This window comes from Dicentrarchus labrax, unplaced genomic scaffold, assembly GCF_905237075.1.
Source record: "Dicentrarchus labrax unplaced genomic scaffold, dlabrax2021, whole genome shotgun sequence".
Lineage (NCBI taxonomy): Eukaryota > Metazoa > Chordata > Actinopteri > Moronidae > Dicentrarchus > Dicentrarchus labrax.
The window spans coordinates 18,886,205-18,907,425 of record NW_026136719.1 but is presented as its reverse complement, the minus strand read 5'-3'; the positions used below and the strand labels follow the sequence as shown (position 1 = coordinate 18,907,425).

At 38.4% G+C, this 21,221-nt stretch overlaps 1 protein-coding gene across 1 annotated transcript; it reads right to left on the bottom strand.

Moving 5' to 3' along the window:
* Positions 1–8,413: 8,413 nt before the first annotated feature.
* On the bottom strand, positions 8,414–19,357 carry LOC127352256 (C-type lectin domain family 18 member A-like). Its single transcript, XM_051380512.1, has 12 exons — positions 19,085–19,357; positions 17,882–17,973; positions 14,507–14,740; positions 14,277–14,374; positions 13,419–13,540; positions 12,923–13,030; positions 12,711–12,803; positions 12,078–12,184; positions 11,825–11,954; positions 11,566–11,662; positions 10,668–10,759; positions 8,414–8,647 (listed from the first exon to the last, which is right to left on the bottom strand). The coding sequence occupies exons 1-12, from the start codon at positions 19,206–19,208 to the stop codon at positions 8,610–8,612; spliced, it is 1,335 nt and encodes a 444-aa protein (XP_051236472.1). The 5' UTR covers positions 19,209–19,357; the 3' UTR covers positions 8,414–8,609.
* Positions 19,358–21,221: the final 1,864 nt, after the last annotated feature.

Here is a 21,221-nt window from a genome sequence, read left to right as displayed (position 1 = left end):
GAAATTAAAAGTGAAGTGTATAACATTTAGGAGGATCTATTGACAGGACTGGAATTTAATATTCACAGGTATGTCTTCATTAGTGTATAATCACCTGAATATAGGAATCATTGTGTTTTTATTATCTTGAGCCGTTTTGTATCTACAGAGGGAGCAGGTCCTCTTCCACGGAGGCTGCCATGTTGAACCACCATGTTTCCACAGAAAGGACAAGCCAAGCACTGGCTCTAGATAGGGTTTTGCAGACAATATACTTGGAAGGAAACCTGTATTCAAATGGTTGCAATCTGCAAATTTGCTGCTAGATGCCACTAAGTCCTACACACTGGTACTTTTAATACAACCATGTTAAGTGGCTATAGTTCAACATTTAACGGGCAGACATTAAATAGGTCCCGGGATCATACTTCTTCAAAATTAATACATTTTGAACCAAAGTTGTCTAAATCTTCTCCCAAAACCTATTTCCTCAAAAAAGCGACTTTTCCTTTAGAGCCTTCAAACTCTTTCAACCACGGCAAGTTTCCAAGATTGAGGAAATGGATGATTCGGAATATATATGCAGTCTTAACTATTTCCTCTAACAGATTATTTTCTGCAGGGAACAGGCAATATGCCAAAGTTTAATGGGAGAAGTTTGAACCCTTGCCGCAGCTGCATAATGATATCCCAAATTTAGTTGATCTGCTACAAAAATATAATCATTGATGAGCTATTTTTGTGATTTTTGAGAACATGGCTTTACCATTTATGACTGGCAGCAGGCTGTGAACACACAGTGCTCTCCAGAAATACCCTGTAGGTGATCAAGGCAAGGAATTGGTGTTGTGGATCTTTCATTTTCATTTTGTTTAACAAGGGTGGAAATGTGACATGTGTCTGTGTGGATTCTGATCGTAAATGTCCTTTTAATTAAATTTCATTTTCAGAAATGTCTTTCATAGCATTTTAAGCATTGAACTGTGAACCATGAATATTTCATGCTGTTTAGCCAGCTATAAGACATTACCTAATAATAAAACATTAGGAGCATTAAAATATTAGAAGAATGTGAATGTACAAAAATAGTGTACTTAACAACACACACAACATAAAGCATATTTGCAGGGGCATTGCTGCAGCCCGACAGGACGCACAGAGCAGGATGCCCAGAATGTAAAGACAGCTGCAGTTGCTCAGTTATGTTGATAGCAACTGCAGGAAAGCCTTGTTGGAGCTTGTTGCTAACCAATGGAGACAAAATTCATTTTATATTAACCACTTTTCCTGGTTGTAAGTGGAAACAGCAACATATCTAATTGGTGGAACCTGATTCTGGATTTTTGTCATATAATAATATTATTATTATTATTATTATTAATAATAATAATAATAATAATAATATGATACTCTATAATGTAAGACATATAATATGTTGTCAAATATTTTCTTTACAACTTTATTTACAACTTCTAAAGGAACATACTCTATATTATAATTTATTAACTATAATAATTATAATAAATTATAATAATTTATAATAGCTCATGCTAAATTTATGTAGTCACATTAAAGCTGGCAATTTAGTCCTCTATGGATATGGTGCATACTTTTACTTCCGGAACCCATTGTGTGCATCCTATTAATATCTAAACAAAGCAGATTCTCCAATAAATTATTTTTAATTAAAAAGTAACTTAACACCAGGTTGTAAAGCAGTGTTTTACTGTCTTCTCTGGTTGTTTCAAGTTTCATGTCACTGATGAGTGTGACAACCAACTGTAGTACATTTCTACATCATTACAGCACCATGAGAAGTTAAACCACTCGGCAATAACAGCTGGGGTTAAGTTGCTTTTTAACTAAACACTATACAGTTTGGCAGAAAGGGTGAAAACACACTGAAACTGATTTAAAAAATCTATTAAATTTGTGGTTTTGTGTGCAATCTATAATCTATTAATGCGTTAAGACCGTTGACAGTATATATAAGGCATACAGTTGCCAAGCACAGTACAATTCTGTTAAATCAACGGTTATGTGAAAATTTGATAATTATTTGTTATTATGTTCAGTGGCAGACTCAGGCTGACTGAGGGGCAGGGGCAAAAAAATGAAAAGGGCACGTGACTTTGATATAAAATTTAATTGTTACATTCTGTAATAAAAACAAATACGGAAACATTTAAAAGCATGCATGTGAGGTAGCCTAGATAGCCTTGCATTTTGTCCACTGGAAGGGTATTTTATCACATTTGATATATATTCCTTTTCTTCTATTCTTTGTCCTTCATGCCCTTTCTTTCCTGTCTTTCCTTGGCCTCTTCTATTGTCTTTCTCTGATCCTCCTCTCCTCTCGTCTTCTCCTCCTTCAGACCCGGAGGAGTGGGTGGTTGTGGCTCTTTACGGTCCATTTCCTGGTGAGGAGGCTCTTGAGTGCAGCCCGAGCCATTCTTTCCCCTTACAATGCTGTGTTCTCATTAACTCTTATCAAAGTTCATCTTGCATCCAAATGCTGTGGGCCCGCTCAATACTGACTGCACTGAAAAGAGAAAATGAAAAAAGACAAAGCAAGCAGCGGAGACAGAGAGAGAGAGGGCATCATGTAGATAAAGGGTGGAGAAATAATGGTTTAATGGTGATTGAGGATGGGCAGAATAATCACTGCAGTCCACTGACTAGACTGAATATTGGTTTGATGTAAAATTAAACTATGTTCATATCTGAAACTCTGATGTGTGTGTGTTCTATGCTTTTTCTATAAACCAATACTTGCCTTTGTCCATCTGAGTTTTTGAGAGCTGGAAAATAAGTTAGAGAAACATAATTGGCTCGGACAAATAATTAAATAGAATCCATAATCGTAATTCAATCTTCCTCACACAATAGATGCTCTCTGAATGCCCTCGTGTTATTTGCTTTCAATCCAGCATCAGAGGAGAAATGCCAATGCCAATACTCACACACCACTACAAGGAACATGCCAGAGATGAAAACACTATCTCAGATCCAGTAAACGGAGAGCACGCAAGCAGGTGGAGACATAAAGCGAGTACTTAGTGCAATCCTTACTTGATTTGTTCAGATGATTAGAAATCACCCTGTAATTCTGTCTGTAAGTATCATCTACCTCTCCTCATAAGCATACACGGCTACTCCTCCTCCTGTATCATCAGATCCTACAGTGCAGCTGGATTTCCTCATTGAGATGTAAAGAGTGATAATTGGAGACTGATTGCTGCCTTCAATGACTATCACGAAATGCTTAAACACATAAGAGCCCTATTTACGATAAGAAAAAAATCCTGCTGTTTGATGAGAGCTTTCAACTAAACTCCCATCTTGTAATGTCATCTGATGGATAGAAATTTAGTAGCTACTTGGTGTTTGTTGTTACCTTCGGATACATAGAACACCCTGTGCTAGCCAACGTACTGCAAAAGGCCATCATAACTTGTGCCTAATTGCTCTATTTTCATTAAGTCCCTGTTAATGACTTTGTTAATTCAGCTTACCTTTCATTTCCGCTTCTGACATCACTGAAAATGTCAGGAGGTAACATTGGTTTCCAGGACTGAATGACGTGATGTTTGTCTGGCTTTACTGCCACGAATGGCAGATAATTCTAACCGAGGAGCAGGTTAATGATACAACCGCTTATTTAATTCATGTTACATCATCATAACTACAAATGGACACGGGTAATATTTGGTCAAAATAAAGGATGAGGTTTGTGTCTTTATTTTCCTCTTTGTAAACAAAACCCTCACAAAGACCAGAATTAATGTTAGTCTGTATATTGGTACTCTCAACGGACTAAAGCTCATTTGTTTCTATACTAAAGATGATGATCTTTACAAATGGGACGAAATACCTAGCTGATTTTATTTATTTATGTAAGGGTAAATCATCTCCTACAGCAACTGGGTAGAGCTGGGCATATGTTTTTTAGTACAAAACACTATACACAAACACAAGTAATTATTGGATTTGTTGGGGACTATTTTCAGCTGTAGTGTATAACCAGGCATTTAAGCCCTTCAAGTACTGAGAAACTGTATGTGCTCATTGAGTGTTGTTCCTTCCCCAATGAGGTTGGTAGAACTAGAAACATTCAATTTGTAAAGATGTGTATTATTTCGAACATATACAGTTATCACAGAACAGAACCGTGTTTAAATTAGCAATGGAAATAGAGAGAGAAACAGTTTTGTAGGGAAGGTGGCAGCAGAATATATGAGGCAAGTGTTTTTGTCTGAGGAGAATCTCTGAGAGTAATTGTTGTTGAGTGCTGCAGTGGGTGATTATTAGTAGTGTTGCTTAAAACAAACTTATCTGGCTCAATGGGTTTCTTCTGAACTCAAGCCCCACGGCACACATCCACCTTACTCACAGATCAGTAGCGTGAACGCTTTCCAAACTCTTCAACCTCTATCGTGACGCTGCCTGAGCTGCCAGATAAACGCCCAGAGGAGACTGTCTGATACCATAAACACCAGCAAAGAATTTAACCATGATGGATGGCGTTGGAGAGTGTCTCCACTTTGCTCAGGAACTCTGTCCCCCAACTCCAATATTTAGGCATTTTCAAATCAATAAGTTATGTTCCTGGGTCTGTGTACATATTGTGCTGATACAAACTGCCTGTGTCTCCAAAAGAATCAGGTCTGAAAGGAAAAAGATAGTTTAGGGGATTAGTTGTTCTTTGTAAAAGGAAAATACAGTGACTAATGGGTGTGTGTATATGTGTGTCTTGGTGTTGCTTAATGTGTGTGTTTAGAGACAGCCTTAGGTCTTTGGGATGGCGCTGTTCTGCTGCTCCCACTTTAATTGGCTGCTGGCCCCTCAGCCTCGCCTGAATGGAGAGTCATTTAGGGACCTTTCACTCTCATAGAGGATTGTCGGTTGCCGCTGCAGGAGAAATTGCATTCCTGTTTCCATACAATGGCTGGTCTGAGTCGGGATGGGGCAAGAGTATCACTGTCATTATCATGACAATGGAAGCTAATTCCACTGCCACTAGCGCCATTCTGAAACCCTCTGCAGCACCAGCTTATCAGGGGGCACCATGAGACCAGCAGGAAGCTACACGAACACCACGTCTGAGGCAAAAGATTCACACACATACAGTGCACACTCACAGACAGACAGACACACAAACACATTCAGGACCCACTCTTTGTTTAGAGAGGCTGCCACGGGCGTGAACCAACACATCAGCAAAAAAGTTTATTAGACAGCACAGCTCACTTAGTGACACACAGTATGGCCAAAGAATAATTTTTCACAAGCAAATAAAGGTAACCTCAACAATCATCAGTGGCTATCAAAAGCATCAAGCAGAATTTGGAGTAAATGTATAAAAAATGATGCACAAGACATCTAGGATAGGAGTCTAAGGTTTGAATTTTACACTCAAAGTAAATACCATACATTATATAGCTTCAGAACAAGATAATATAGAATGTATAATATGATGTCAGACAGAGATGAATAAGAGATGATTTTAAAAACTTTAAAAGAATAGTTAGCATTACAGTTTGGGAAATATGCTTATTTTCTTTAAGTAAAGTGAGCTGATTGAGTGGTGTCAGTCTTCTCATCTAAGTCTCAGCAAGAAAATGAATAAAGTGAACTGAAGGCAATTAGAGCCAGGTGCATATGGCAGCTATTAGTTGTCGAAGAGATGTTTATGGGAGATTTAACTTGCACTGTGTAGAGGTACTGTACTTACAAAGGTACAAATATCAAATGTGTTGAGTAAAGTGGAAACTCAGTAGAGCTGAAAGACAATTAGGGTATTGGTCTGCTCTTCTTGTTCCCAGATGTTTAAACCTCTGATCTCCTCCTTGCTTTGTTTATTTGCACCATTCCAATGCAGCTCTGCATGTTGGTCTGACCCCATTATCTGGGGCCATTAAACACTCTTTGACCTGATCCACATTTAAACCACACACACACACACACACACACACACACACACACACACACACACACACACACACACACACACACACACACACACACACACACACACACACACACACACACACTTGCACCTAGACACAAAATACCTGTGGTGTGTAATGGTAACACATCTCTCTTCTTGTATCAGGTTCAAATCCTGGAAGGACTTTCCTCTGGATTTCTTTTACCACACTGTGCAAAAAGAAAATACTAAAACATCATACTAACTTTGACTAAACATAATCCCTTCTTTAATGTCTTAAAGGTCCAGTGTGTAACTTTTAGGAGGATCTATTAGCATAAATGGAATATACTATCTATTGGTATGTTTTCATTATAAGAACTGTTTGTCTGTTTTATTCCTACAGACACTGCGGGTTACCTTCCATGGAGTCTGTCATATTTAAACCGTGTTTCTACAGTAGCCCAAAAGACAAACGAAACACTAACTCTAGATATAGGCATTTGCGTTTTCTGAGTGTTTCACAGCAACCGTAGTTTCTCCTTTGCACCTGGAAGGGGAGGGTGAAGCAACGGTGTGCAACTACACTGTTAGATACCACTAAATCCTACATACTGGTGCTTTCATACGTTTTTTAAAATGTATTTTTATGTAGGAAATATGATGCATTTTTAAGACTTTAAATACATTTTGCTTTAAATACTAAAAAAATCAAATTCTTTCAAAAAAATATTTTAATGTACAACATATGTGATCCTTATCTTTATTCCTTAGTTTTGAATGTACATACTTTGAAAGCAGTATTTGCAGATCCTTGCTGTAATTGCTAAGATCAAATTAAATATAATACAGTTTACTGCTCAGTCTGAGTGAAGCACATCAAGAAACAATTGCTGCAAAGCCATTTACTAAATATTAAGGTAAACAAGTTGTATAAGGTAAACAATTTCAGCAATTTACATGTTATTTCTAACAGTAATTCTCCTTGTTTTATTATTTTCAATATTTCTTTAATTATTTATTACTTAATTGTTATTAATTGATTAATATTGCATTGTTTTCTGTTATTACATGTTCTCTCCTTGTTCCTTTGGACTACATTACTGTAAAAGAAACATCGCTGTCCAAGGTCCTGAATCAATCTTTCAGCAAACAGAAAATTCCTTCCAGAGTTTTTTATGATTATCTAGACCAGGATTTAGATACACTGCATATGCCGTTTGAACAAAAGAAGAAGCAATTTTATCTATTTTTTGTATACTCAGTGACAGTTTTCCTTTACTGCCCAAGATTATTTCTCTAGTGAATACAAGATCCACCCGGCTCACATGATGTTCTGTAATTATTTGCACAGCTGCTTATGTGTTTTTTCTCAAATCAAACTTTTAAATCCCTTTGTTGTCAATTTCTTCAAATTACTAAACATCATCAGAGAGAAATCAGGTCACTAAATGAAAAGAAATCACTTTGTAAACTGTTTTTGCTCATTGAATGGCTATTTTATTGGTGCCTATCTTGTGTATTATTATGCAAACTGACAGGAAGCACAGGTGACAAAAAAAAATCCTTTCTCCTGTTGTATGTGCTCTTATCCATTCTTTATCTATAAAAATGCATTCCCTTCCTTTCCATGATTTATCTCTTGCATGAAATCAAAGGAATATTTTCTGGGGTCAGACCATTATTTGAGGGACTGAAGCTCATTCTACATTTTCAGTTACTCAGGTTAAGAGTGTCAAATAACAAGGTTAGGAGTCCACAGCTGTGCTAGCGCCTCTGTGAGCTGTACTTAGCCACAGCAGTAATCTGACTGTGCCAGATAGTGTGTTACACAGAACCATCTGGGAAGTTGTTGTTGGAAACTGTTTGGAAAAGGTCAGGTGCATTTAAAAAATACTCAGCAGGTGGGCTCCCAGATAGCTCACCTGGTAGAGCTGGCACCCAACGTACCTCAAATTTGAAACTCATGATGGTGCTTGAGGAAAAGTCAGTAGAAAGTAGAAAAACTTTTATGGCAATCCATTAATTTTTGTATTATTTATTTTAGTCTGGACTAAAGTGGTGGACTGACTGACCAACAGACCACAATCCCTAGAGCCCTGCATAGCTAAAGACCATAAAAAGTAATATTCTTTCCAGGATGCATACCTGTGCATTAGAATTGTGTGCTCCAAAAAACGTCTGATGAACAAAAAAAAAAAGAGACTGACTGTTACTAAAAATAGAGCACATATACTGTATGTTTGCGCATATCAGTACACCATGGAGCACTGTTGCTTTTACTTATACAAGTCTTTGCTTTAATGTTGTGTTATTTGTCCTTCCCCTCTGGTCTCTGACAAATGAGGTGGGTATAAGGCAACCTACCATCATATAAAAAGTCTTCTTTTCTTTCTCCTTATTTCTCATGCAGAGAACTGAAGCATTGTTTAATGATGGCAGACCAAATCCATTTCGAGGTTGTATACAGGAGGATATACAGTATGCAAAGAATTAAACGATGCATTTTCTAAGTAACATAAATCCATTTAATGATAAAACATTTACAGTAAACATTCAAACATGTACGGTAGACGCAGTACCTCTAAACTGCACTGGTGTGTACAATGATTGATATAACATATACCAACAAGTGACCAATGTCTCAACCACCATGTGACACGTACTGCACACCTAGTTTCACCCCTTTGAGAAATCCAGGTCACCTGCCATCCTCCCACCGGGCAATGTGCTCTGCAGCTGTGAAAACACACACACACACACACACACACACACACACACACACACACACACACAGAGAGAGAAATAAATGCAAATATGTACAGAATTTGAAATGTTGAGCACATTGTAAAAAAGGAAAAACAGTTAAGCGTGCAGAAAAAATTGGTTTATGTCATAAATCCCCAGTAATCCTTCAGTTTTACTCAAACGTGACTGTGAACTTAATAATGCAAAATATGACATAAGAGACAAAAAGTGTAGACTTTTCATGCATAAAACACACACACACACACATACACACACACACACACACACACACACACACACACACACATATTCACAGACATTACTCCGGAGTAACATAGCTTAGTGTCTGCCTCAGGCTGTGTGATATCCACTTATCATTTTATTACCAATTAAAACACAGCAAAGAAGACTGGAAATTACTCTGATGGGATAGAGGGAGCTGTATGCTTTTAATCAGCTAAATTGATGCATTTCACTCTTGCTTCAGTGAAATTTTGCTTTTACTTTGAGATGAAGGGTGGTAAAATGACGAATAATATTCACATATGTTTAGCTATGTTATCGTCCTCTATACTACTGTGGCTTAACTACTGCTGCCTCAAGCCCTCTCTTGATCCTGATCTACTATTCCTGTTTAACCCGAACTACCAAGACATTAAGGTCTTCAAAAAGCAGGCCGTAAGAACATCGTCCTAGCAACGTTGACCACATTCAGAGTGGATCACTCTTTCAGCTATGACTGATCAATACTAGCACCAACCACTTGCAAAGACACAATCAAGTGGGCAAACTAAACATCTGCCACCATCTCATTCCTTACAATCAATGTAAGTGGTATGTGTGTGTCTAAACACTGCAGGCCTTTGTGGAGCTGACGTATATTGATCGTTCAAAGTGCCATTGATTTAGACTGAGTGCCATGTTTAAATGTGTAGGCAGGATCACACAGAGATTTCAGTGTTGTGTTCACATCATTCACACTGGATTAACATTTTACACTACACCCTGCAGTGATTATCAGTGACAGAGGCTGGGAAAGAGGTAATACTAATTGTCCGGACACAGTAGAGCACAGCAGGTAGTGGGAGTGACAATTATAATTCCAAAGAGCAGTCAATTTTAAAGAAAAAAAGAAAAAAGAAAACAGCCATTCTACAACCCAAACAAATACAAAATGTAATGTGAAAGGCTTGCATGTAGTGCTAAACTGACCGCCTGGGTCTACAGATTGCCGATTTTAGACACTTTTAGTTCACTGTTTTAGTTTTCTGGCTCTCTCAATTACTTTCTGTCTGAGTCTTATTGCTCCCATAAAAAAATAAAACCTTGAACAACCATTTCGAGTAAACATCCACATATTTATCTCAGGACGCCTACTTAGCTTCAGGGTTAAGCACATACCACAACATTCCTGGTAATCTCTCCACTGTCATCTCTAATGAATGCATTAAAATGCTCAAAAATATCAATTTAAAAAAGGAGTTGGTGAATGTTGATTTACTATTAGACTTGCATTCATCAGTCAGGTAGCCATGCTGGAGGTGAAACAAGACAAGACAAGAGTTGTTTGCTCACAGTATCAGTATCATACAAGGAAATGGAGGTCTTTGGTGCTTTCTTGCATTGACAGACAGTAGCATGCCACGTCTTGGGAGAAATATGAGAGGACAAGCCAGTCTCCCTTGCAAGTCATCTGTGGACCCACTGCTGCAGTTAAAGAAATGCAGCCACCCATGCAGCCAAATGTGTATAGTTTTCAGAGGCAAGAGACTGTGGATTAGAGATAGGCGGCACTATCAGTGATCATCTATTTGGTCAGCAATGGCAAGTCTAAACTAAATCTAAATTCCATTTATTCCTCACATTGCATTTGTAGGGCAACATAGTGACTCAGTGGTTAGCACTGCCGCCTCTTAGCAGAAAGGTCCACCAGATCACATTGGGTGGTCATTTGTACAAAACATTGGCCCCATCAACCCTTTCAACCACCCTTACCCGGAAGGAGCCTTACCATGTAGACAAATGTATCGGTTCTGTGTTTTACAGCGCTGGTCGTTCCAGTTAAAAGCACTTAATGCCTGCATCTCTACACAGTTTCCAAAGCTAGACAGAGAAAGAGAAGGAGAAAGTATTTTTTGAGATGCCGATTAAAAAAGGTTAACAGTTAACAGTTAAGACGAAGGCAAACAAAGAACAGTTTTCTATTGTTTGAAGTTTTGATAAAGCGGCATGAAGCAGAGAAACTAGAGGACTATAGTAACTGACAAGGCAAACACACACAGATGTAACAAATATGACCAAGTACATTAGGTCTCAGATATAGAAATCTGACAATACTATTTAATTTATACATGTCAGCATGGTTAAAACAAAACCAGATATTACTGATAGAACAACTAGTTTTATAGTTTATAATAAAACTAGTTATTACTAACGGATATAATAGTAGTTTAGATAGATAGATAGATAGATAGATAGATAGATAGATAGATAGATAGATAGATAGATAGAACAGAGCAATGGAGTGAGGGAGACACAGAAAGAGAGAGACATCTAGTGGTCAGGGTAAAGGTTGCATTATCTTTTTTCTGGTTAGTCCATATTATGTAAATGTGTAATGTTGTGTCATTTTAAGTGCTATTTAAAAGCCAGATTTTATTTCAGAGATAAAAACAAGTTAAGCTATAGTAATCTTTTGCTATAAAAGTGAAGTCATACATATTGTAGATTCACAGGCAGAAACATCTGCAGATAAAAATAGCCTGAAGCCCCCACCAAAAAAGTAATTTTCTACCTTTCAGATGATCCTTTTTTTTGTTTGTTTGTTTGTTTAGCCCCATGCACTGGGCCGTCTCTGTTTATGATGTACTCTGCAGTAGCTAATGTCTGTTAGTAAATGTGTCTCTTACCCTTGGTTGTCAGGTTGCCCAAAGGCAAAGCTGCTGAATCGAGGGATCTCTCCTGTGTCCCAGCGAAATGAGTCTTTCAGAGGCTTATATGTCAAACCTGTGGAGCAAAAACATGTTTTATCCGTGCAGCACCTCCACAACCTCCACCTGGCAGTACATCTGGCCGAAACGACAGCAGAGTCTGGCACCTAATCTGGTGCTGCTTCCAGGTGTTAGAAAACATTATGATATTTTAACATTTATTTGGATGAAAAACTACCAATCCAGAAGTTTCGTGTCTCAAAGTCAGTGTTGGTGACCTCGTTGCTCGTCTCCAGCTGACTGAGATAAAAGGCTAGGATGTCCTGAACTTTTTGATTGTGGATGTGAGCTAGAATACCCCCTCGTTTCTGGTGGTTTAAACAAAAGAAAAAGGCCACACTGAAAACAGAATGAAAGTCCTTATAAGAAGATTTAAATGATGTAGCTTGTCTTACTATCTCAATGTAGGGCAACACACACCTGTCTCTCACCTGACAGTGACTCTTGGCTCCATAGTATGTGTCAGCTTGTGAAGACACCATGAAGCAATCACCATCTATCATCACATCACAGCTGCGGAAGGGAAACTGCACTTTCTCTGTTGGGGCAAAAATATGCAGAAAATGAACAATATTGACTTTGACCATCCATCATGGCTCAGAACAGACTTAAATATATTGTAATCTGTTAAGCTTTTACAGTTGGAAATGTGGAATTATTAGAATTATTTTCAAGGAAATTAATAAAAGAAACCCAAATCAACATACAGGAAATTATTTTGTTACATATTTAGCCATAATATATTAAATACATTGTCGTGATTCACACTGGTTAATTAAAGGTGCATAACTATGGCACTTTTACTTAATATACACTGTAAATCTCATAACGGCTAATGTCAAAATGCTGGTGCTTTTACCATGTTATTACCACATTTTCATCAGAGCCAGACTCAGCATCTCTTATCATAAATGCAGAATGGAGCAACAACCAGAAAAATTTCCTCAGTATGTGTATGAGCCAGTGTGTGCTTTTAAATTTTAAGCCAATCTGTGTCTCAGAGTACAAATTGCTGAGGTGTATGAAAACACAAAGAAGCATATACTAAAGCACAGTGCACTTACCTGCACACTCAGCACCACTGTAGCCAACATCACACAAGCAAGAGCATTCTTCTTCTTTGAAACGACCGTGAACACACTGCACACTGCATCGTACTGAAAAACAGACACTTAGAACAGTGAAATGTGCCTCTCTACTTTGAATATCAAGGTGCTAAGATACAATGAGGCCTGATACCAATATCTATGTGTATGTGTTGATGACTCTGCTGTACCCTGGCAGAGGCGTCCTGTGAAGCCGGGGTCACACATGCACTTGCAAGATGAGCTGTTAAGATGACCGTGATGACCACAGCTCATACGGCATGGATTCCTTGGAATCTCTGATAACAGAAACACACACACAAACATGCATGTTGCAAAACTAACATCTGATCATTTTTACACAAATCAGCTGTCAACATCACCACAGCAGAACTGTGAACCACGTCGAATTATATAAGCAGGATAATGTGGGACTCTAAAATACTAAGACTACTACAAAGTACTAGTATTAGGGAATTGGAAATTAAATTTGTATCCTTTTAAAATACTATAAGTATGACATGCATGTCTGTTTCAAGGTTTTATGTTTTATCCTTGTGAAACCAATTTATTTTAGTAGTGCATTAATACTGACTAAGTGCTCCTTCAGAAAGATGTTGTGAATGTCCGATCACAGCAAAATCTGCTTCCACACTGTAGCTATAAACAGTACATATATTGTCTTACCACATAATCCACCGACATGGTCCCACAGTCTAAAGCAGCCAGACATGGAAGAGGTGCAGAGGGAGCAGTATAGCCCTGTCTTATAGGGAATCACCAGCTGACCCTTCACCTCCCAGTTACCCCTGCAGCCACACAAATATACACTGTGGAACATATACTAAGAGACACACAATCAGGCAGGATGTACAGTAGTGGCAGGGAGGCTAAAACCCTATTAATGTTTGTAGTGTTGTTGATATATGTACAGAGGATTCCCTGGAAAGCACTATTGATACTGAGAGTGGTGAAATAAAGTAAACATGGTTCATAATACAGTCAATAAAGTCTTACCTCTAATAATGAACTCTTTTTCTTTATATGCAGGGACGTGAAAACCTTTCATTTAAGTATAGCTGTTAATGATTTGTGAGCTGGATTGTAGATATAACTGTTTGCATTTTGTTTAACGGACCACTGTGTAGCATTTACTGGCATCTAGGTTGCAGATTGCAACTACTAAACATCACTCTGTCTGTATCATTAATGTGTATGATCTGTATTTGGGAATGAGAACAGGTTGTGAAGTGTGAACTATGATGGCTGCAAAACCCTGAAAAAGGCTCAGTTTAAGGCGACAAAAACACAACAATTCCTACATTCAGATGATTATACACTAATGAAAACATACCTATGAATATTATATTCTGTTTCTGCCAATAGATCCTCCTAAATGTTACACACTTGACCTTTAAGACTGAGTATTAATTGAATTTTGAATTTGAATTGAATTAAGTGTGAATTAATTTTCAGTTTCTATGCTGTTCTCAGGTGATTTTAACATTTTCCCTTTCTTCTGGTGACAAAGTGTGTATTTATTACCCAGGGAAATATGCACAGACAAAGAACTCCCAGTGGTCTCTGTCTCTCAGACACAGCCGGCTGGCACAGCCCACGTGACTCGAAGTGGCCCACACCAACTACACAACAGGAGACAGTATAGACAAACAGCAGCTTATTTAAAGGAAAAACATGAATATGAATATCTATCAGGTGTCTGCAAGTAAGACTCCACATACACATAAGAACAGTTTGTATCTGCTTCTTAATACCTGTGTATAGTGTTGACAGGTGACGTTCTCTCTACATTGGCCACTCAAGTAGAGAAAATCTTTTCCTTCCTCAAACCAAGAGTCAATGATGTCAGAAAATGAGGTGATACCATCAGCAGAAAGATGCGTGTTCCAGCCGATGTGACTGAAAGACGAGGAGTGTTGAGGGGGTACGTCTGTGTGACACGATGCTGCCCTCTCATTTGCCAGTAAGGCCAACTTCTCATTCCACTCCTATAAATACAACAATGTCATTTAAGTCATCACATATCTAAAACAAAATTCTACAATAATAGTAATATCTTACACACAGGCACCTACTCTGGGAGATCTACTGTTTACCAGCACACTGACTGAAGTTAAAATTATTGTATGTGTGTTTCAGTCTTTGGATGAAACTGTTTAAAAGCACATTTGTTTGATTAAATCAAAGGTTTTCAACTATTAACCTATAGTGTTCAGTATTGGGGTCCAAAAAAAAACCCAACAGGAAACATGAAAACAGTAAATTGTCATCACCAACTAATTTAATTATCAAAATATGTTACTGTGGTCGGACTTGGGGCTGCACCTTAAACATGAAATAAAGGTCATATTGTACTTTGCAGATACTGATTAAAACTGGATGAAAGAAAAACTCTTTTGCATGAAGGTCATTCCTAATAGTGCATAAGTGATTTTCTTTACCCGCTTAATCCTTTACAGGGATCAGAACCAGTCGTACAGCGGGCAACAGGCAGGGAGAAACCTTAGGCAAGCTGCCAGCCCATGGCAGGGCCAACGAATGCAGGCTGACACCCATTGTGTGCTTCACTGGTATAAACACTTCACTTAGTGGTGCATTTTGCAAGATTTGCAGTAGCTGGTTAGAATAAACAATTGGTTTCCACACAAACTTTCCACAATCACTCTCCACAATCACTTAGCTAGATGTTGACGGTCAGTAAATACCATGGCTGCATCATAAAACTTCAGTTACTTATAAAGCCAATTTTAAAAACGATGCCTTATTAGAAAGTTGTACCCTCTCTAGATAAATTAAGACTCTCCTTTAGGTCTCGACAACGCTTCAAGTTTTCTGTCATATTCCACAGTCTGTACAGTGTCATAAAGATAGAGATTCAAGCTAATCAAATGTCTGCACAAACTTTTTCTGTATGGTTACACAGAGTCTGGAAGGCAGACAGAGGTATGGCACTGTTGTGTGGTGTAGAAAGGCTGAGTTCACTGTTCACTCTGCTCTCTGATGTCAGCCAGCCAAAATCATCTGCTCACACTTTGATGCCACCAGAGGGGAAAAAGGTCACCGGGCAATATCTCATCTAAGACATTTCATTTTTAAAGCACGTCACGTTGCATCAGCTGTGCGATTTGAATGTGTCTCTAAAAAAAGACGTGTTTATATTCTTTTTGCCTTCTTTGTGGTACCTTCAGCAATATAGTTGAGTACTATATTAGCTAAATTAATAGAGCTACGTATTTGTCTGTGTGCTTTTTTTTTTACCCTAACTGTGTTAAACTCAAGTGCTGGAGATCAGGAAGTTCTGAGAGAGATTCATAAAATGCAAACTCACAGAGGTCATGATTTACATATCAAAAGTAAATACGTGAACTTCAGTCTCTGAGAGCGACGCTATGACCTCATAATACTTCTTAGTCTCTTTGAGCTCAAAGAAAACCCGCAGGCAGGGCATTGGGTAAGAAAGGGAGGAGCTTCATTCATTCCTAAAATATTGGTATTTTATCTCACCCTGAAAGGAAAGCTTAAAGGTCTATATTATAATCACTTCAACACAATCTCACCACAATGCTTACTGGTTTGTTCCTGTGTGAAAAAAAAAAACCTTATTCAGATATTCACAAACACAGTTGAAGCCTTGAGCCTTTTAACGTTTATCAGTAAAGCTCTTTAATATGCCTCTTCAGCTCTGCAAAGCTTCCTCTGAGGGTTTTCACTGGGAAATTACCTGTAATACTGGAGTTGTGAATGCAGAATGATTATCCACATCCTCTTTTTCTCATTACCGCCTTATCAGTTGAGAACAGTTCTCAGAGGCTGAAGAGCAGTCGAAGAAAAAGGCTCAGTCTGTACGGGTGGCTTTGAGGATGTAATCTATGACAAAGTGACAGTTTGCCCTGGCACAAATCTCACATTAGGCCCAGAGGATATCTAGTGTATTGTGACTTTTATAATCCATCGTTACCTCTTGGCCATAATCACATGCGGGTAAGACAGTTGTGCAGATAAGCACTGTACGGTAAAGCAATAGATGGAATGAGATAGGGAGAGGATTTAGCTGGAGTATTTTGCAGAGAGTGGGATTAAAAAAAACGGAGTCCAAAATTAATATTAAGAATAGCTGCACATTCAGCAACACCTCACCACGACCCTAAAACTGTTCACTCTGTCAAATTCATGATGCATTTTGTGTGCAGTATTTTAACTGTATGTGTTAAACATTAGTATTAAGAGACAAACAAATAAAAAATTGTTGCTTAGTTTTTTATTATTCTGATAAAAATTAATTTAATTTAAAATCATTGGTGTCATTTCTTTGTGTTAACCCCACAAGTCTACGCACAACTAAATGATTTTGGCTTATTTCTAACTGTCCACTCTATCACTCAGCCTGCAGCAGAGCAGAACAAATGCACCAAAACTACTATTTCACACTGTTGAGAGTGTCAGCACTAGAGACGAAGACAGCTCAGCTAAAAACAGGGATTTTGTTTAGTGATTTCACTTTTTAAAAAGGAATATTTTAACTGTAAATGTGAGGATCAAAGGTCCTTACTGGTCACAGATGTTGTTGAGGGAGAACTGTAGACATTTAGTTGATTAAATGCTTTATGTGTGATACTGTGCTTTGCATTTGATTATGCTGCTACTGTACCAGAAGTAGTTAGAAGACAAAAAGACAAAAAAAAAAACCTCTAAAACAAGTTTATGGACTGTCGTTCTCATTGTTGGCACTGCAAGCCTCTCCGAACTGTTGGCTCACATCCAGATCAACACATGTCTGATCATTACTGACACCATCACCATCATCATCATCATCATCATCATCATTACCGTTTTTCTTTGGGTTTTCTGCAGTGGCAGCTGCAAGCTTGTTTAAACTCATATTGGCTACGTTTGCAACATATGGCCAAAAATCTTCCACTAGTGGAGGGATAGAGAGTCTGCAGTACAGAACAGAAACTCTTTACAAGACATGTGCAGCACAGAGAGAGACTAAATGTTGGTGTGGACAGCATCCATTTTTTAAAAGAGGAGCGCAAACTGTCAATAAGCTGCCGTGAACTCGCATTTAGGCGACAGCATTCATACCATTCAAACACACACAGAAGAAACAAACAATAGATGCCACAAACCATTTTTTGCATGTTAGCTGCCATGGGTTGGACCCGGCTGCGCAGCCTATTGTGCTGGGCAACAATCTGTGAGTGCTCCCTCACCCCGAGCCCTGGAAGAAAACAGAAACACTCATTTAGTATAAGACTTACTGCTGTAGCTATGGCAACCGAATGCAAATGTGTTGGCGGGATGTTTGAGTTTGAGTGATCGAGTGTGTGTGTAAGGTTGGAGAATGAGATGATAAAGTCTGTAACAGTTTCACTCACATTTCAACTCAAGGGTAGGTTAGTTCAATTTCTTTACAGTTTTTATCACATACAGAGTGAACAAGCATCCCCTAAACATGGATTTAAAAGGCCCTCATCCTCTGCACACATATCATTATACAAATTCAGAATGCTTTAGGAAATAGATGAACTAATAAAATGTTAGTTAATTTATTACTTCATAAACATGCTGGTATAATAGATAATAAATGACAATATAACATAGTTGTAATCATAAAACATGCCATACTAGGAGAGGTTATAAATGTTGAAGATACTGAAAATTAATAACCATTTCAAATGCCCTTATATCTGCCTATATAACTACATTATAATGTGTTAGGTTTATATACTGTTATAGGAATAATTGGGGTTGAAGTTAAGTCGCCTTACTTTGCAGTCTTGAAGCCAAATAAATTGGGCCTGCAAATCCTTAAATCATTAACGTGAGGGCAGATTGTGGAATAATAATAGTTTAGACTAGACTTTGATCTGTTGGCATCAAATTCACATACTTTACTCCTTAAAGTTACCTTTTTTTCAGCTCCCTGGTGATGGGTTAATAATTTTGTGTTTGGCAAATTATCATCAGAATGGTAATTTGTCAAGCTGCTGCCAAACTTGTGCAACACAGCAGGCAGTAATAGAAAAGTTGTGCAGTTGGTGCTTTGCCAGATGGATTTGGAAAGCTAAGAAAGCCCACTTGAGTCTGCAGTCTGAATGATTGCCACCTGACTGCACACACACAGTAGTTTAAAAACTTCCACTTATAAAACTGTATTCTCTTAGACTTCGGCCTACTTGCTTTAACTCTAACATACACCAAGAAAAAGTGTCTAAATTCTATTCAGCAGTGTGCATGTTGATGAAGTTCATCCTGCACTGCGATGCCTCGTCTAGACTGCTGTCCCTCGTGGACACCTGACTCGTGCGTAACTTAAAAAGTGAGTTTACCGGTGGAGGTGGACTTGTCCCGGTCCGGTGTGTCTGTGATAATCCGGTTCGCGTAGATCAACAGAGGCAGTAGAGACAAAACGGCAAACAGATCCAAAACCCGTGAAGCTGTGACAGAGCCCATTGTGAACTCCTGAAGTGTCTCCAACAACAGCGGCCACTTGCTCACAGTTATCCTGCCTCCCTGCTCTTCTCCTCCCTCTTTCCACTTCAACAGCTTTCAGCCCCGGGTTGCAGCGCGGAGCACATGTCTCTATTCAAAGAGAGCTCGCTATACATACAAGGATTGTAGAATTATTGAAGAGTGTCTTTATCCTTTTATTATTTCATCAAATCATTAGGCAATTCCTCGAATCCCCCCCTCCTTTTTTGAAATTGCAGATGGGTGAAAACATGCAAACAACAATAGGTCGTCATCATCCACATGGAGCCACTAGGGGAAGAAGTACTCAGATCCTTTATTCAATTGTCCACTATAAGTAAAAGTCCTGCTTTCAAAATAATGTTTTTGTAATAGTAGGTATTATCAGCAAAGTTTCTTGATTTTAAAGTAGCCTAAAGTTTTCATGAGCTCAGAAAAGCAGTTCTTTGCAGCTTTGTGACCATGTATTTTCTTTCTAATCCAAGAGGCTGTTTAAGAAGTAGTGGGATTTTAATAAAGCTGTCAGACAAATGTAGTGGAGTAAAAAGTACAATACTTGCCTCTGAGATGTAGTAGAAGTATAAAGTTACATAAAATGGAAATACTCGAGTAATGTACAAGAACCTTTAATGTGTACTTAAGCACAGTACTTGAGTAAATGTACTTTCCACCACTGCATGGAGGATAACAAAGATTTACCTCTAAAAAAGGGAAGATCCAGGTTAAAATCTTTCTGGGCAAAAAGGTAAAATATTTGAAATAGTGTACAGTGGCTGTTTTGTTCAACTACAGAACTAAAACAACTTTAAACAACGATATTGCATTATTTAACTTTGAAATAGATTTAAATGTTTCTGATTTTTTACTTCACTCAATAATGCAGACGTCACAGCAGACGGTGATGGAAGTATTGAACCCCCTTACTAATGTAAAAGTAACTATACTACAGTGCTGCTACATCATAACTTAAAATCTTGCATTCAATAAATTGCATTAGTAAAAGTACATATGCCCCCCATTTAGAGAGTTGATTTGTAGACACATTATGTTGTTGGATTATTATCACTCATTCATTAACTTAACTTTTTAATGTTGCAGTTGGTTGTGTTTTGACTGTTGAGTGCTTTATAAAAACCACATCCACCTCTGACAGCAGGTGTGCTACTAGTGCCAGTCAGCCACTGTGGACAAAACAAAAACATATTGCTTAATCATCTCTATCATCATTTCCTGATGACAAACAGAGAGCTTTACTCTCGGTAGAGGATGAGCGTTCATCATTGTGAAACGAGGGGAAGTTTGTTTTGAGAGACTGATTCTGTCATTTAGATGAATCACTACAGATGGAGTTTTAAGTGCAGGCTGAGGTGCAGGAGGTTATTTTTGTATTTTTAGGCAAAATGTGTTTGTGATATTTTTCTGATATCAGAGTATAGCAGAACATAAGGTGGCAGAACTTTAAGCGGTACAGAATGAGCAGATAGCAGGTCTGAGTGTGGAAAGGTACAGGATGGAGCTGTCTGGGTGTCTGTTTAGACATGGTGACAATGTTTTTTTATGGACCCAGTGTGGGAAGCATGAATCATGAGTTGCACATTGTGGGGGTGATTCAGAGTCTGGAGATGACTGCAGTGCAACACAATAGACTCCCACTCATTTCTCTCCCCTGTGGGCTGAATGTGTTTTGCACTGAAGATTCAGTCCCCAGGCTGCCCAGTTATTTCTTATCTCTTTGATTTTGCTGCATCAGTAAAGGACTGTCTGACCCTGCTGAGATAAACGACAGCTGCGAACACAGTCTGTTCTGGGCTCAGTCAGACAAAGCCACCCACTAAGATGATATTCTCAGGTGAATCCAACAACCAAAAGAACCACTGTAATCTCCATCCTTGAGCTCAAAGCAGTACTCAAGAGCTTGAGCCTCCTCATTACTCTTTGAACTGCAGCGGTGTCAGCAGCACACAGTGAGGACCAAAGTCCATCTACACAGTAAAT

Excerpts from the sequence above, each read along its gene's own strand:
- LOC127352256 (XM_051380512.1), bottom strand. The coding sequence starts at position 19,208 with ATGGGCTCTGTCACAGCTTCACGGGTTTTGGATCTGTTTGCCGTTTTG. Across the intron at positions 11,955-12,077 it reads GAGCCAAGAGTCACTGTCAG|AAACGAGGGGGTATTCTAGC; the intron begins GTGAGAGACAGG and ends TTAAACCACCAG. Across the intron at positions 8,648-10,667 it reads CCGATACATTTGTCTACATG|CTGCAGAGCACATTGCCCGG; the intron begins GTAAGGCTCCTT and ends GTGTTTTCACAG.